Source organism: Vulpes vulpes, chromosome 7 (genome assembly GCF_048418805.1).
Source record: "Vulpes vulpes isolate BD-2025 chromosome 7, VulVul3, whole genome shotgun sequence".
NCBI lineage: Eukaryota > Metazoa > Chordata > Mammalia > Carnivora > Canidae > Vulpes > Vulpes vulpes.
The window spans coordinates 383,880-398,812 of NC_132786.1; the positions used below are offsets into that span (position 1 = coordinate 383,880).

At 62.3% G+C, this 14,933-nt stretch overlaps 1 protein-coding gene across 2 annotated transcripts in view; it reads left to right on the forward strand.

The window, feature by feature from the left end:
• Positions 1 to 14,933, forward strand: part of PKD1L1 (polycystin 1 like 1, transient receptor potential channel interacting) — a 95,477-nt gene that overhangs the window by 29,443 nt on the left and 51,101 nt on the right. For both annotated transcript variants that reach the window (XM_072762757.1, XM_072762756.1), the window contains 8 exons: positions 1,556 to 1,762; positions 4,577 to 4,758; positions 7,170 to 7,391; positions 9,616 to 9,776; positions 10,621 to 10,935; positions 11,535 to 11,600; positions 13,100 to 13,270; positions 14,153 to 14,230. In XM_072762757.1, the coding sequence (XP_072618858.1) occupies positions 1,556 to 1,762; positions 4,577 to 4,758; positions 7,170 to 7,391; positions 9,616 to 9,776; positions 10,621 to 10,935; positions 11,535 to 11,600; positions 13,100 to 13,270; positions 14,153 to 14,230 (1,402 nt within the window). The remainder of the gene's footprint in view (positions 1 to 1,555; positions 1,763 to 4,576; positions 4,759 to 7,169; positions 7,392 to 9,615; positions 9,777 to 10,620; positions 10,936 to 11,534; positions 11,601 to 13,099; positions 13,271 to 14,152; positions 14,231 to 14,933) is intronic.

Sequence of the window (14,933 nt, forward strand, 5' to 3'; positions counted from 1 at the left end):
TTTCCCTTAATTCTCAGCCTTCGGAGAGGGAGGGTGAGCGCCGGCCTCGTCTGATGGTGACAGCGGAGCTGTGCGGGCTTTGTGGGAGGACGGGGGCAGGGGCCGCTGATTCTCAGCATGATCGACGTCGTGTTAGCTCTTCCGCTGTACATTGAAGGCTCGGGGTGGCCTGTCTGGGGCCCGTCGGGTTCGCTCCGGGCTCAGGCCTTCTGCCTCCCCGACTGGTCTTGGAAAGCTCCTGCCCTGCCCACGGGCAGCTGCCTTCGCCTGGAAGTGGCATCTCTCGATGGAGCCCCAGGCTTTCGCATAGGGTGACGGGGGGCGGAAATCTGGTGCAGGGGGTGCTCGGTGTTCCTGGGGCGTCATCGTGTGCCAGCTCCGTAGAGCACATGGCAGGGAGTCACACATTCAGCATAAAGTAGGCCATGATTTCACCTGCTGTTTCCCATCTAGAAACATTACATATGCAGAATTTACATGTTTTTGAGACATTTTATGCTTGAATTCTCTTCTATTAAAAGCTCTACGTCTATAACATCAACATCATTAATTATTAGCACTTTTCCTAATATATATGGGAAATGTTTTCAAAGTAACAATATCAGAAGTGAAACCTCTTTGGGAGTTTTCAGATTTATCTGTGGTTCGTTCTTTGGCCCTTAGAATATATCCTCAAGACGCTGTACATTGAAGTAACTTGAAACGTTTCTCTTTTCTCTCTCGCTTCCTTGAAATATGGTTACATTCCTTCGTTTGGGGTCCCGGTTAGCAAATAAATTTTTGGTTTCTTTTGGCTTTGTTTTTGCATTTTGACTTGATTTTTGAATATATACAACATTTATGTGATTTCATAGCCAAAAGCCTACAATGAAATGTAAGTGTAAATTTCATTTTGTGATTTGCCCACGTATGTCTTTGCCCATTTTTTCTATTGGAGATGTTGAAAATGTCTTACTGACTTTAAACAAAATTAACTGTCATGTATTTTGCAAACGCTTTTCTTTTTTCTCTGTTGATTGCTTTTTAAAATGATTTTTTTTAAAAGATTTATTTTTTTAGGGAGGGGGACGAGAACACGAGCAGAGGAGGGGCAGAGGGAGAGACTCTCCGGCAGACTCCCCCACTGAGTGGGGCTTGATGTGGGGCTCGGTCTCATGGTCTGAGCCAAAATCAAGAATTTGATTCGGTCACTCAACCCGTGAGCCACCCAGGCACCCCTAAAATGAGTTTTGACATTCAAGTTATTTTTTAACGGAATCAAATCTCTTAACTCTCTCCTTTTGTATTTTCCCATTAACGTTATGCTTAGGATTTTTTCTCATGATCATTTAAGTATAAATAGTCACTTCTTCTTGTTTTTATATCAACTTGTTAACTTTTGTCTGTAGAAAGGACATATATTTGTTTCCGTGCTTTATATTACAACTGTAAGGATCCCACCTGTGATGGTGCAAATGTGTACAATTGGTGTACCCTGCTGAGAGTAAGTGTTGGTGCTTCTCTGTGGCGTTAGACGTAATGGACGTTTCGAGATCTCTTTCTCCTTAACCCGCAGGTGTGGAGGTCTCAGCCTGTGACTCTGGGCGTCACATTCGAGTCTGCGATCCTCTGTGACATCTCCCAAGGCCTCTCCTACACCTGGACCATCCGGACCTCCGAGGGGTGGCCAGTGCCCCTGCCCCCTGGCGTCAGCACACGCAGGCAGACCATCACTGTCCCCGGCTACTTCCTGGAGCTTGGGAACTACACCGCTCTCGCCAGGGTGCGTGACCGGCTCACAGGCTTCCCGCCAGCCTCAGAGCAAGAGCTCAGCCCCTGTCCCCCCAGCCTGCTCTATTCAAGACAAGGAGGGTTACACAAGTGTCGCTGGGCTCCTGAGAAATGCTTCAGTTCCCCTGAGAGAGCAAATTTCATGTCTGAACTTGGGCAAAGTTAACTGTGAAAAACTTGTTCTTCTAACAAAAGCCTCCTGTGCATCCGCTTTGACGGTGTCTCTGAGGTAGTCCCGGGATGTCAGGGGAATAGCTGTGTCATCACAGAGCTTCCGCCTGGAAAGGGAGGGGATGTTGTTGGAGAACTGAGGTCATGAGGGCACCCTGGTGACAGGCCGCTGTTGGCACTTGGTGTATTGTGGCTGGAAAAATGGTGAAAATGTGTCATGATCCCTTCTAGGAGAGTTGGCTTCATGGAGCAGAGTCTGTTCACAGGCAGAGACTGGGGCTCATGCCTGGGGTGCAGGCTGGCAAAGCAGGCAGGGAGCAGAGGCTGGAGGGGGCGTCTGGGACCCCCTGCCACCCGGGCTCTGCAGTGGCAGCGTGGGTGGACATAGGTGGACTTGGCCTTAGCCACCTGCCCTGCTGACTGCTTGTAAAAATGACCTGGGAAATTAAAGGAAGGTCTGAGGCTGAGCGCGTGGAGCGGAGCAAGACCACTCCCTGTTTTCCTGGTGACAAGAGGCTGTCTGCGCCTGGCTCTGCTCCAGGGAGACAAGGATGCAGGGAGGACCATGTAGCCTTAGCCCCCCGGAGCTCGGGGGAGGGAGAGCATGAGACGGGGAGCCCGGGGTGGGTTGTGAGCCAGGTCAGGAGAGGACCCAGGGTGGCCTAGGCTGTGGATGGCCCCATGGAAGCTCTTGGGCTCTGAGAGGGTGGGCAACGGAATATGGGTCTGAGCACAAGTGTGTGGGTTTCTTCTGAAGACTAGGGGAAGTCAGAAATGAAGGGGTCGGGCTTCAGTGCTTATGGGCCATGTTGGAAATGGTGGAGGGAGTTCAGGTGGATGTGGGGTCTAGGGGATTGTGCTGGGGTCCCTGAGCAGGAGGGCAGAGCAGTGGGGGAGGAGGGTAGATTGCAGCTGGGCTGCCGGGGCCCAGAGCAGACCCTGTGGCTGCGGTGGCCGCCCTCCCAGCCTGACTCCAGGTGTCCCTAGGGGGGCAGGAATGAGGTGCAGGCATGATCCCACGCTGGGTGGCTGTCCCGCTCCTGAGAGGCCAGACGTCTACGGTGGTTCTCCGGCCCGAGACTATGCAGACCACACATACTGTTGGAGGTTAGTGGGGGGTCATTGTGCAGGACCTGGTTCCTACTGTGTAAGGACACAATGATGACCTGGCAAAGAGAGGAGGGGACAGGACAGCGTGCCCACGAGGTCCCCTCTCCCTCCATGGCTCTGAGCAAGTGCGCAGCTGTGTAAGGTGCGCAGAGACAGGCACTGCAATGCTGAGGGGACCAAGCGCCCTGGGCTGGTGTGTCCGGGGCTGCGAGACGCCCTTTCCCCAGGCTCTGGCCAGCGGGGTCACGGCACTGCTCCTGCCCACGAGGGACGGCTTAAGGGAGGGGTGAAGTCACCACGCTCAAGGGCCCCCCATTGCCTGGCACACTTACTCATGGGCCACTTCGTCGCCGGGGAGCGGGCACCAGCCGTGTCTCCCTCCAGGTCCTGCCTCGATGAGGTGCTTTGAGGTGCTTTCGTTCTAATCTGAGCTGCTCGTTGCATGGCTTGGGGGTCGCACCGTCAGAGGTCCTGCCATCCCACCATGCTGACGGGCAGCTCCCGCACCTGCACGTCCCCATCCCGGGATAGCGCAACACTCCTTGGGCCGGCCTGGCTGAGCCGGCAGACGCGGGAGTGTGATCCCAGGGGGCTCGATGGCTGCCAGGTCGCCCTAGGGGAGCCACCAGCAGGGAGCCGCAGCGCCTCTGAAGGAGACTGAGGACCAGGCGCAGCCCACGAAGCGAGCAGCGAGTGTCGTGCTCCCATTTGCTTTGGTTTCCAAATTGCGTCAAAGTCCTCAAAGAGCCCTTTGGGACATCCTGTTTATCAAACATTCCAGGATTCCCGAGGTTCCAAGTATGTGTCTTGAAGTTCACAAGTGTAGGTTGATTTTTTAAGATTTTATTTATTTACTTATACATTTATTTATTTGAGAGAATGAGAGGGTGGGAGGGTGGGAGAGGTAGGAAGCATCTCCAGTGGACTTTGCGCTGAGCGTGGAGCCCCAAGCGGGGCTCGATCTCATGACCCTGAGATCGTGAGCTGAGCGGAAACCGGGAGTTGGACACTCACGCAGCCGCCGTAGGAATGCAGTTTAGGGCAAGCCAGCTCTGCCAGCCAAGACCGTGGACGGGCTTCCCGTCGGAGGGCAGGCTCGGCTCAGGACCGTGTGCAGATGACGGGGAGCCGAGTCACAGAGGCGGGAGCTGTGCCCGCTCGCCCCTGCCCTCCTGCACTCCGGCCACCGTGGCTCCACTCGGGGCACAGTTGGCTGTTCCTCTGACACAGGTGATGTGCTGGGTTCCCGGTACCCGGGCCGCTCTGGAGCTGCTGCGGGACCCGGTGGCACGTTTACGCTCACCAGCTTCCTTCCAATTTTGTCTTATTTTTTAAAAACTTGATTTATCTAAGTCATCTCTGCACCCAAGGTGGGGCATGAACTCACGGCCCCAAGCTCAAGAGTCTCACATTCCACTCAGAGCCGGCGGGCACCCCAATGTCCTTCCAGCGGTAGAGGGCGGTCGGCTCCAGCGAGCAGGCTGCCCAGGCCCCCGAGTGATGCCCCCTTGTCGTCATGTTGCAGGTTCAGGTGGATGGCAGCGTCGTGCACAGCAACTACAGCGTCGGGGTGGAGGTGCGGGCCAGGGCCCCCGTCAGCGTCATCTCCGAGGGCACGCACCTGTTCATCTCCAGGGCCCCCTCAGTCACCGTCGTCCTCAGCGGCTCCCAGTCCTATGACCCAGACAACCCCAGGGCCACCCTCAGGTGAGCGCGGGAAGGCTGTGGGACCGCTGGCGAGGTGGGGGCAGCCTTTCTGCTCGCCCGTGGCCCCCTCCCAGCCAGGGCTCAGAACGCCGGCACGGGTGGCTGTAGAATCCCGCTGGCATCATGTGCACCCTGTTGGGACCTCTGCCTTTATCTGTTGAGCTAACGTCTCACTCAGGACCCTCGCGTGGGGAGTGTGGGGGAGGGGCGGGAGGAAACCCGGAGCAGCTTTGGAAGTTGGCATTTATGGCACATTTTGAAAAATGAAGTTTAAATATCGTCTCCGTCCGTGCAGGCTGCCTAACAAACCCCACAGCCTGTGAGCTTGTAAACAGTGGACACTTCTCTGTGTGGACGTGAGGCCGGAAGGCCAGATGGACGTGCCAGCCGCTTTGGTGTCTGGGGAGGACCTGGTTCCCAGCTGGCCCTCACAGGGCGGAAGGGGCTCGGGGGCTCTCGATGGGCTCTGCTATAGGAGCACCAGGTGTCCCTGCCTGAGACAGCCCCCTTCCCCCGCCATCATCCTGGGCGTTAGGTTTCCCCATCTTATGGGGCATTCAGTGCTCAGCAAGTAGGCTCTTCTGGTATTCCTTGCTTTGGTGTCTGGGGAGGACCTGGTTCCTAGCTGGTCCTCACAGGGCGGAAGGGGTTCACATGACCTGGAACACACATCCTCCACGGATGCCACCCAATGTCCATAGCTTGGAGCATGCATCCTCCACGGATGCCACCCAGTGCCCATGACCTGGAACACGCATCCTCCACGGATGGCACCCAGTGCCCATGGCCTGGAACACGCATCCTCCACGGATGGCACCCAGTGCCCATGGCCTGGAACACGCATCCTTCACAGATGCCACCCAATGTTCATAGCTTGGAGCATGCATCCTCCACGGATGCCACCCAGTGCCCATGACCTGGAACACGCATCCTCCACGGATGGCACCCAGTGCCCATGGCCTGGAACACGCATCCTTCACAGATGCCACCCAATGTTCATAGCTTGGAGCATGCATCCTCCACGGATGCCACCCAGTGCCCATGACCTGGAACACGCATCCTCCACGGATGGCACCCAGTGCCCATGGCCTGGAACACGCATCCTTCACAGATGCCACCCAATGTTCATAGCTTGGAGCATGCATCCTCCACGGATGCCACCCAGTGCCCATGACCTGGAACACGCATCCTCCACGGATGGCACCCAGTGCCCATGGCCTGGAACACGCATCCTCCATGGATGCCACCCAGTGCCCATGACCTGGAACACGCATCCTCCATGGACACCATCCATGTGCCGGTCACCTGGAGCATGCATCCTTTGTCCAGATGGCTCTTGGCCTTCAGGTTGGGTGTCCTGCCATCTCCTGGCCTGGTCCCTCTGCGGCCTTTCCATCTCTGCCGACGGAGGCATCCTTCCAGTCTTTCAGGCCAAAAACCTTAAGCAGTTCTCTTTTTCTCTCCCGCTTCCTGGCCAGTCTGTTGGGAAAACTCACTGGCCCCATCCGGGCCGAGTGGCATCTTGGGCTCCTTTCAGGGGTCTCCTCCCCAGCCCCCATGTTCCCTGTGACCATCATCAGACCACGCCTCACAGAGCAGGTGGACGGAGTCTTGTCAAGCTCTGCTCCAACCCTGTGACACTGCCTCTGTGCTCAGTGAGAGCGAGAGCGTTCTCCGTGCCTCAGCGTCCACCGTCACCTGCGCCCCGAGTCCTCACCCTGCCCTGCGGTTCCCAGACACCCAACTATGCTTCTCCCTTGGTGCCTTGGCAGTGGGGGTGCCTTCTGCACCTTGCCTCAGTTTGCCCCTGAACTGTCACCACCCATCTCCTTCCGTCAGACATCGTGTGCCCAGGGAGGCTTCCAATGACCTCGTCCGCAGAGATGACGGTCCCGTGTTGTCTGCGGTTTGTCCATAGCTCCTTCTGCTTCCCTGTGACATCCCATATTCACTCACTCGCTGCAGGCACCGTCAGTGCTCTGTCCCCGCTGCAATATCCACTCCAGGAGGGCAGGGCTGTGGCTGGCACAGCGTGGGTCCTCCACGACTATTCCTGAACAGCTAGAGGAGTCACTTTGTCTCTTCACCCCGTGAGCGGTGAAGTGTGGGCTTTGGTGGAGGCGAGAGGCGGCCACTAGGCTCCCCAATCACAGGCTTGTGTTCTGGGTACGTCCGGCGCCCGGCCTCAGGAGACGTGCTTCTTGTTCACTCTGCGCCCCCCGTGTGAGCCCCGCGTGGTGCCCATGAGCTCGAGTCCAGCCTGGGTCTGCTCCCCGGGGGCGGGGACCACGCCCACCAGGCCTGGAGGAGGAGGAGCGCTCCCCCCGAGGGCCTCCCCCCGCCTGCTCCCGGGCCCAGGGAAGCCCGTTTAGTGAGCCGGCGAGGTCGCCCCACAGCGGCTTCTCCCACAGGTACCACTGGACGTGCACCGCGGCCGGCGCCCCCGGGGAGCCCTGCTTCACCGCCTCCTCTCCGCACAGCCTGCGTGCCGGGGCCCCCTCCCTTTCTTTTCCCGCCAGCTCTCTCAGCAACAGCTACGACCAGTTTCTCGTGACACTGACCGTGTCCAGCGCCGGCCGGAACTCTTCAGAGGCGCAGGTGTTCCTGTCCCCGCGCCCCGATGCGGCACTCAGGTACTGTGTGCCCCGTGCTCCCTGCGTGCTGGGCCCGGGGGTGATGGGGGGGTCGCTGGGACCTGGGGCCACACAGGACCCCTGTGCTGAGGGCCAAGGGGCCCGACTGACGAGGGCTGGGGCCTGGGGACGCACGTACAGGCTACTGCTGACGTGGGGGGCTCCTAGGAGGAGGCGCCCCTCCAGCCCGGCAGCTGCCCCGAGGCAGAGGCCTGCGCTGGGGCTCGGGGCTGAGGCACCCGGGGCCTCGCCTCAGGGCCTTGCGGGCATCATGGGGCTGGGCCATGTGTGACGTCGAGGCAGCGCAGGGCGCGAGGGTAGGGAAGCGCTCCGACGGCAGCCGGGTCTGCAACGAGCAGGCCAGACCCCGGATGCATGAGCCACAGCTGCTCCCGTCACCCCTGGGGGCCTGGGTCATCAGGGAGCGGGCCGGGGGCAAGCAGGCCACCTGGACGGGCCCAGACGGGCGGGCCGCTTCCGTACACGGACCTGCGAGGGGCCTGGGCAGTTACCACCTCGATGTGAAGACAGCCCGTGGTTAAAAGTGTGCAGAACTGGGTGGGTCCTGGGAGGCTTCCTGGAGGAGGAAGCAAATTAGCTGTGCTGGCAGGACCGATGCGAGGGAGAGGACGTGAGCCGTGGCACCGAGCTCAGACCGCTCTGGAGGGGATGCCCCCCAGGAGCTCAGGCCTGAGGCCATGAAAAATAAGGTGGACAAGATGGGGCACCTGCCTACGGTCCACGCAGGCCAGGCCACCTGCCTTTCTCAGGAGTCCTGACATGTAGTCAAACTGGGGGAATCAGGGTGCCCGCTGGCGCGGTCGGTACAGGCTGTGACTCCTGATCTCGCCGTCCTGAGTTCAAGCCCCACGTTGGGTGTGGGACCTACTTAAAAAAAAATTAGAGACAGAAGGTGAAGGGACGTACAGGGTCACAAACCTCGGGCCATAAATCGGAAGATCATATGTAATAAATAAGACACTTTTGTTCTATAAAATACAAAGCACTATGTAATTCTGCTCCTTACAAGATACCAAATGTACTAATTGTCAAGATTTTATTTTTGTATTAGAGAGAGAGAGAGAGAGATAATGCATGGGGGGAGGGGCAGGGGCAGAGGGAGCAGCGGTCGCCCCGCTGAGCAGGGAGCCCGTCGGGACTCGATCCCCGGACCCTGGGACCTGGACCTGAGCCGAGTCAGCCACCCGAGGGCCCCGAGACAAAGCGCTGACTCTGAAACCCTCCTGGACTGTGTTGTGAGGGAGGAGGGTGGACACCGCCCGCCGTGAGGCCCGGGCTGGGCCGGGGGGGCCCCTCCTGGCCCGAGTGCACCCCTGCGGGAGACGTGTGAGCACCTATGGGCAGACGCACACACAGGGAGAGGCCAGCCTGAGCCCCGGGGAGCCTGTGCGCCGTGCGCTCCCCACGCCCCCACCCCTCCTGCACCGGGAGCTGCACCTACGGGCTGCAGTCTGAGACCCGCGCGGACCGGCGCCTTCACGTGGGAGATGCTGGCACCACGCACCCACTCGGGGGCCTCCCCCACCCTGACCTGCTGAGGGCCCCGCGTCCACAAGCAAACACCCCACTGGAGCGGGCCTGGGGGCCGGGGCACTGCATCATGTCCCGCAGGACGGCGAGTGAGCCTGGGTGGCAGCAGGGCCTGGAGGAGGGGAGGAGGCTCGGCCCGCAGGCCTGAGGGAGCTGGGGTCCCACGTGTGGGGTCGGGGCAGCAGGCGGCCGAGAGCGGGCGGGGCCGTGGGCATGAAGGATGCACCTGGCAATGGGGGCACCCAGGTCAGGCTCCGGGTGGCGGGGGGGGGGGCTCTGAGGTGAGGAGAGCAGGGGTGGGGGAAGGCAGCCTCCCTGGGCAGGGAGGGCGGGGTGCGTGGCCTGAGGGGGGTCAGGGTGCCATCCTGGCCCTGCCTGAGCTCCGTGCAGTGTGGGGGGTTGGGCAGCCTCCCGGGCAGGGTGCATGGCCCAGGGTGGGGGTCAGGGTGCCGGCCCGGCCCTGCCTGAGCTCCGTGCAGCGTGGGGGGTTGTGCGGCCTCCTGGGCAGGGTGCACGGCCTGGGGCCCGGGGCGGTGCTGGGGGAGCCTGTGCGGGCTCTGTCAACCCGTAGGCTCGGTTGTGCCGGCCTCGCCGGTGCCACACGCCCCGGGGAGAGCGAGGCCGAAGCCCCCCCGGGCTTCCCTTAATGCCCCACCTGGTCTGCGCGGCGCAGGTTTGTCCGCATCTCCCGGGGCAGCTTCAAGGACGTGCTTGTCAACTGGAACGAAGAGCTTTCCCTGCGCGCCGAGTGCGACGCGTGTGCCGCGGGGCCCCGCCTGTCTTACTCCTGGGACCTGTTCCTGGTCAACGCCACGGAAGGGACCCGAAGGGACGGTAAGGCCCCAGCCGCCTTGGCCTCGCCCACCCGGGGAGGCGGAGGCCTCAGGTCCTGGGGCAGACGCGGACTTGCCCGGACCCGTGTCCGGGCCGTGCCCTCCGGCGGGCGTGACCACGCGGGCGCCCCTCCTGCAGGGGCCCTTCCCACGCCCTGTGGGCTTTTCAGAACCAAGGTGGGGGGGACACGGAGGGGCTGACGGGCAAACAGCCTGCGCGCGGGTCGCAGCACAGCAGCGAGTGTCTCCCTCTATCACCCAACAGTCTCGCTGTGACAGCAGTGAGGCGTCCCCGAGTGACCCCGTAGAAATCCTTTCTCGTAACTCACGGCAGCGCCGTTTAGATTGACCACATGGGCGGGGGGGGGGTGCACAGGTGAGCGTGTCTAGAGGAGGCGGGACTAACCTGCGCCAGGTGTGCGGGGGAGGGCAGGTGCAGGCGGACCGACCCGAACACTAGCTCTGCTCCTCCACCTACCTCCCTGCTGCCCCTGGGGAACCGAGCTCCCCGCCACTTCCTGCGCGAGTCCCTCCCAGGTGGGGGTCACGTGTGTGAGGGTGGCATGCCGATGACGTCCGTACGTGGTTTTGTTTCTTTTTATTTGTTTAAAAAGATTTTCTATGTAATCATTTGAGAGAGAGCAAACGTGAGCAGGGGGAGGGGGAGGGAGAAGCAGACGTCCGCTGAGCACGGGGCCCCACGCGGGACTCGATCCCAGGACCTGGGATCACGACCCGAGACAGAATGAATGGTCAGATGCTCAGGCCCTGGGCCCCGGTGCCCGCAGGGTGACACGTGTACTGCTCCTGCCCCAACGTCTGACCCTGGTGCCCGTCTGGTCCAGGTCCCTTTTGCAGGGCAGTGGGGCTGCTGGGCGCTGCCGGCCTGGGGGCCGATTCCACGCTGCCGCCGTCCAGCGCACCGTCCACGGCGCCGAGCTGCCCAGAGCCCTGCGGGACGGGTGTGGCGTCCTCGCGGAAGCAGTCACCACAGCCCTGGGTGCAGCCGGGACCATCACCCCCGGGGACACCATCCTCGGGGCCCGTCGGCACGCACCCGCTTCCTGCTGTGGGCGACGCCGCGTTCCCTGGACTGGCTCGCCAGGACGCGGGGTCCCCTGGGACTTGGTCGCCCCGGAGCCCGTCGCCGTCCCCCTCTGGTAAGTGCTGAGCTTGCAGGACGCTCGTGCTCAGGTCCCTTCTCCCCAGCGAGGCCGTGTCAGGCTCAGGGCCGTCCCGTCCCCCACTCCGTCCCGGTGCCCCGGCCCTTCCCTTTCCCCCCAGTTTCCAGGCTGCACCCAAACCATTTCTGTGCCTCCCAAGTGGAGAGGGGACCCTTTGTTGGGGAGCACCGTCCCCTCGTGATGCCACCGACGTGCACCTTCCTTGGGCTGCGGCCTGGCAGATGTCCCCGCCCCAGGGGCCCTGGGCCTCAGGCCAGCGGGTGGGGGGCCTCTGCACCCCCAGCCCCCAGGACAGGACAGCCGAGGGGATGTGTCCACCTCCATCCTGCTGAGGGGAAGGGGCACGAGGCTCTCTGAAGGGACAGGGGAGCGGGGGGAGCGAGAGCTTGGCTTCGGCCCTGCACCCACGGCGGCTCATCCCGGGGAGCCACGCACCCAGCTGCCTGCCCCTCCACGGCCCCAGCAATGGGGTGATGCTGCCGAGCCACGGGTGGACCCTGCACGAGGCCTGGGCGGCCGTGGGCGCCTCGGGAGGCCTGTGCACGTCACAGGCAGTGCTCTGCTCCTCCCCATAGACTTCGAAGCCGACTACGGGGACATCCAGGAGGCGGTGCCGCCCACAGGGAGACAGCCGGCCCACTGTGAGTCATCACCGTCACCGTGCTGGGGCTCCCCGTGTCCCCCTGTCCCCACACCAGCCCAGGCTGCAAGGTGTCCCCTCTCTCTGGGGTTCCCGTGTCGCTGTCCCCACGCCAGCCCAGGCACCAAGGTGTCTGCTCTCTCTGGGGCTCCCCGTGTCCCCGTGTCCCCACGCCAGCCCAGGCTCTGAAGTCTCTGAAGTCGAGAGCTCCCCTTCTGCCCCGGCATCACGAGCACCGAGAGCTCCCAGAGGCACAGGGAAAAGCTGAGACTCCTTTGCAGGGCACTGTCCACCCCGATCTTCTGGCTCAGCCTCCTCTGTACTCGGGGTCCCTTGCTCCAGAGCCCCAGGTAGCCCCAGGCCCCCGGAGGCGCCGTCCATGGCCCCTACCTTGGTCCACGGGTGTTGGCGGCCAGAGCCCCGAGGTGTCCCCGTGGAGTATGGCCTCCTTCCCGCCGGTGCTTTCCTCCTGCTGGGCCATCCCCCCTCCGTCTCCGCCAGCTCCGCTCCTGTGACAGCCCCGCGTCCTTGCCGCTGCTGAAGCTCTTGGTGCTCGCCAGCTCTCCCCCCGCGGCCCTGCTCCTGCCCTCGGGCGTGCTTCTGCGGCCAGTGTGGACCCTCGATCCAGATGATCACGGTCCCTGGACTCTGGCTCGAGAGACAGATAGTGCTTGGTGGATGACGTATCCATCACTGGACGGGACGGCTGGAAGCTCAGGGGGTGACGTGTCCCTCTGTGTCAGGACAGCCAGACGGTCATGGAGGATTTGTCCATCTGTCCTGCCCGGCGTCATCGGCGCCCTCCTCCCCTGCCTCCACGGTGTCATTAGGCCTGTCCCGGCTCCACCCCGTGTCCATGCAGGTGTGTGAGGGCTCACCCGGGCTCACAGCAGGTGCCCCGTAAATAAGGCTGAATGAAGGGAAAGCACAGTATTGATGGAATCGCCTTCCTGCCTGTGAGTCGGTTCCGAGCCCCACGCGGGTCGTGTTCTCACGGCGTCTCCTCCTGGTGACCGTGAGCCTGCAGTCAGTCTGTCCGTCCTCCGTGGCATCCTGGCACCGCCGCGTGCCCGGGCACCCGTGAGCTCTTCCTCCGTCTCCGCCTCCCTTCCCGCCACCTGGACAGCCTGCGCCCGGGTGCTTTCAGGGTGCGGCCGGGCCCCCCGCAGGCCATCCTCAGTGGCTTTCTGGCACTTTCTCCCACCTCGTTTCCTGCTTCCTCACCCCCTCAAGTCGCATTTTCCCCCCTCCTCCGGGTGCTCACTGCAGAGCTGGCTCTGGCCTGTGTCTGCACCTGCCCTAGGTGATGGCCTGGCCACGGCCCACCTGCTGGGTCCCCTCCACACCCCGCCGTGTCTGTCCTCACTCGCCCTGGTCCAGCCTGTAGGACGGCGGTGGCCAGCGTTGTCTGCTCTGCTGGGCTCAGCTGGGGCACTGGCCTTCCGGGACGTCACTGGGACTTGTCCCTTGACCATCCGTCGCCTTGGCTTGTCTTCCTAGGGTCCGGCGCCAGCCTCCCGGGAGCAGACCTGAGTTCGAGTCCTGGTGGGGGCCAGGGGGATGGGGACAACCTGCTGGGCCCCCTGCGCCCTGCGGCCGGGCCGGCCCTCATGGTGGACTGGCCCAAGGCCCCGGTGGGCCGCGCCCTCTTCCGCAGCTACACGGCCTCTGGTAGGAGCACTCGCTTCACGTCTGGGGGTTCACAGCTGGTCAGGGGTTGGGGACCAGACCTCAGTTTGCTCTGCAAGTTTTCCTTTCAAGAGAGCAGCCTGAGGGCTCATTGTGCCTTTTCTCCTCGCGTGTCCCTCTGTGGACAGGGTGCAGAGGCTCTACTCCAAGGTGGGGGGCTCCTCTGTGGCCCGCCGGGAGCCCCATTTGCAGGCCGTGGGGTGCAGGGGCCACCAAGCCTGTGCCAGGCAGCCCTCCAAGGCCGGGGACCCGGACGTCCTCCCTGGGGGCGGCCACCGCGTGACGTGGGCACGAGGGCTCTGCTGGCGGTGCTGCGCGTGGGACTGCACTCCCGCCCTGGAGCCCCGGGCTTCCCCTGACATCACATGGCTGTCTCCTCCCCGTCCCCTGCCACATTTCGGGAAACCAGGGTTTCCCTGCTGAGACCACCAACCCGCGTTTGGGGTCAGCCTCTGGCCGCTAAGGAGGGGACCCGTCACCAGTGGGCAGTAGTCACACCCAGATTTAAAAAATGCTTCCCAGTTGGTGCCCTCGGAGACGAGAACATCGCTTTGAAACGCCTTAATCATGCGCCGTGGGCAGACCCCACGTGTCCCGTGGGACCCCGTGGACGCCCCAGCCGGCATGGGTGTGGTGTGGGCTCCCGCCAGGGTCCGCTCACTGCCAGAGCCGAGTGCGATCCAGATGTGACCCCAGGCCCCTGCTCAGGGTGCTTGGGCAGGGGGGGCTGTAGGGGGCTCCCAGGCCTGCAGCCAGGCGGGTCGCACCCTGAGGGTGGTGGCGGGGGCAGCGAGCACGCTCCGCAGACAGCTCCGGGGCTGGGGTCTGTGTGTCCGCAGCCCGCTGACGCCCCCTTGTCTGCAGGCATCACGGGACACGCAGTGACAATAAAGCCGTTCTCGCTGAGCCCTGGGGAGACATACGTCGTGCAAGCCTCCGTGGGTATGTCCCGCTGCCCGCTGGCCCTGCTGCGGGGACCATCAGGGTTTGCTTTTTCTTAAAGATTTTCTTTATTAGAGTGAGAGAGAACGAGCAGGAGCGGGGAGAGGCAGCCCGGGGAGACCTGAGCCCCCAGGCGCCCGGGGAAGCGGGTTGTCGTGGTTCATGGTGCTTCTGGAAGCTGCAGCCCCATCCAGCCCCCGGCTCTAGCTCCGGAGCCCGCTGAGCTCCCTCCGCCCCTTGTACCTCCCCCCGCGCTTCTGGCCCGTATGGGGTCAGCAGCGTGTTTAGGTCACAGTAAAGGTGGAGACGTTTGCCTCTAGGAAGACAGAAAACGACATGTGTATTAGGTTTTTTTCCCCCAAGACAACTGTGTACGTTGGTTCTCTCCCCGCAAACTGACCGATGACTTGTACGCCTGCTGAGCCCCTAGGAGGTGACGGTGGTTCTGCGCAGCCTGGGTTGTGAGCTGCCTGTTCGCATGGCGCCTGCTCCGCGCCCCTCTGGCTGCTCCGTAACCCGCTCTCACATCTCCCTTCGGGGGCAGTTTTACATTTTCTGCCCCATTTCCCAAGGCTTTTGATTCCATATGACCTGATGGCTTATGCGTGTGCACGGGTTAGGGTCACAGTCCGCCGCTTGGGCCCGCGTCCCCAGCCGCGTAGTCCGACGGGCCTCCCTTCCCAGAGCCCGAGGGGTCCCCAGC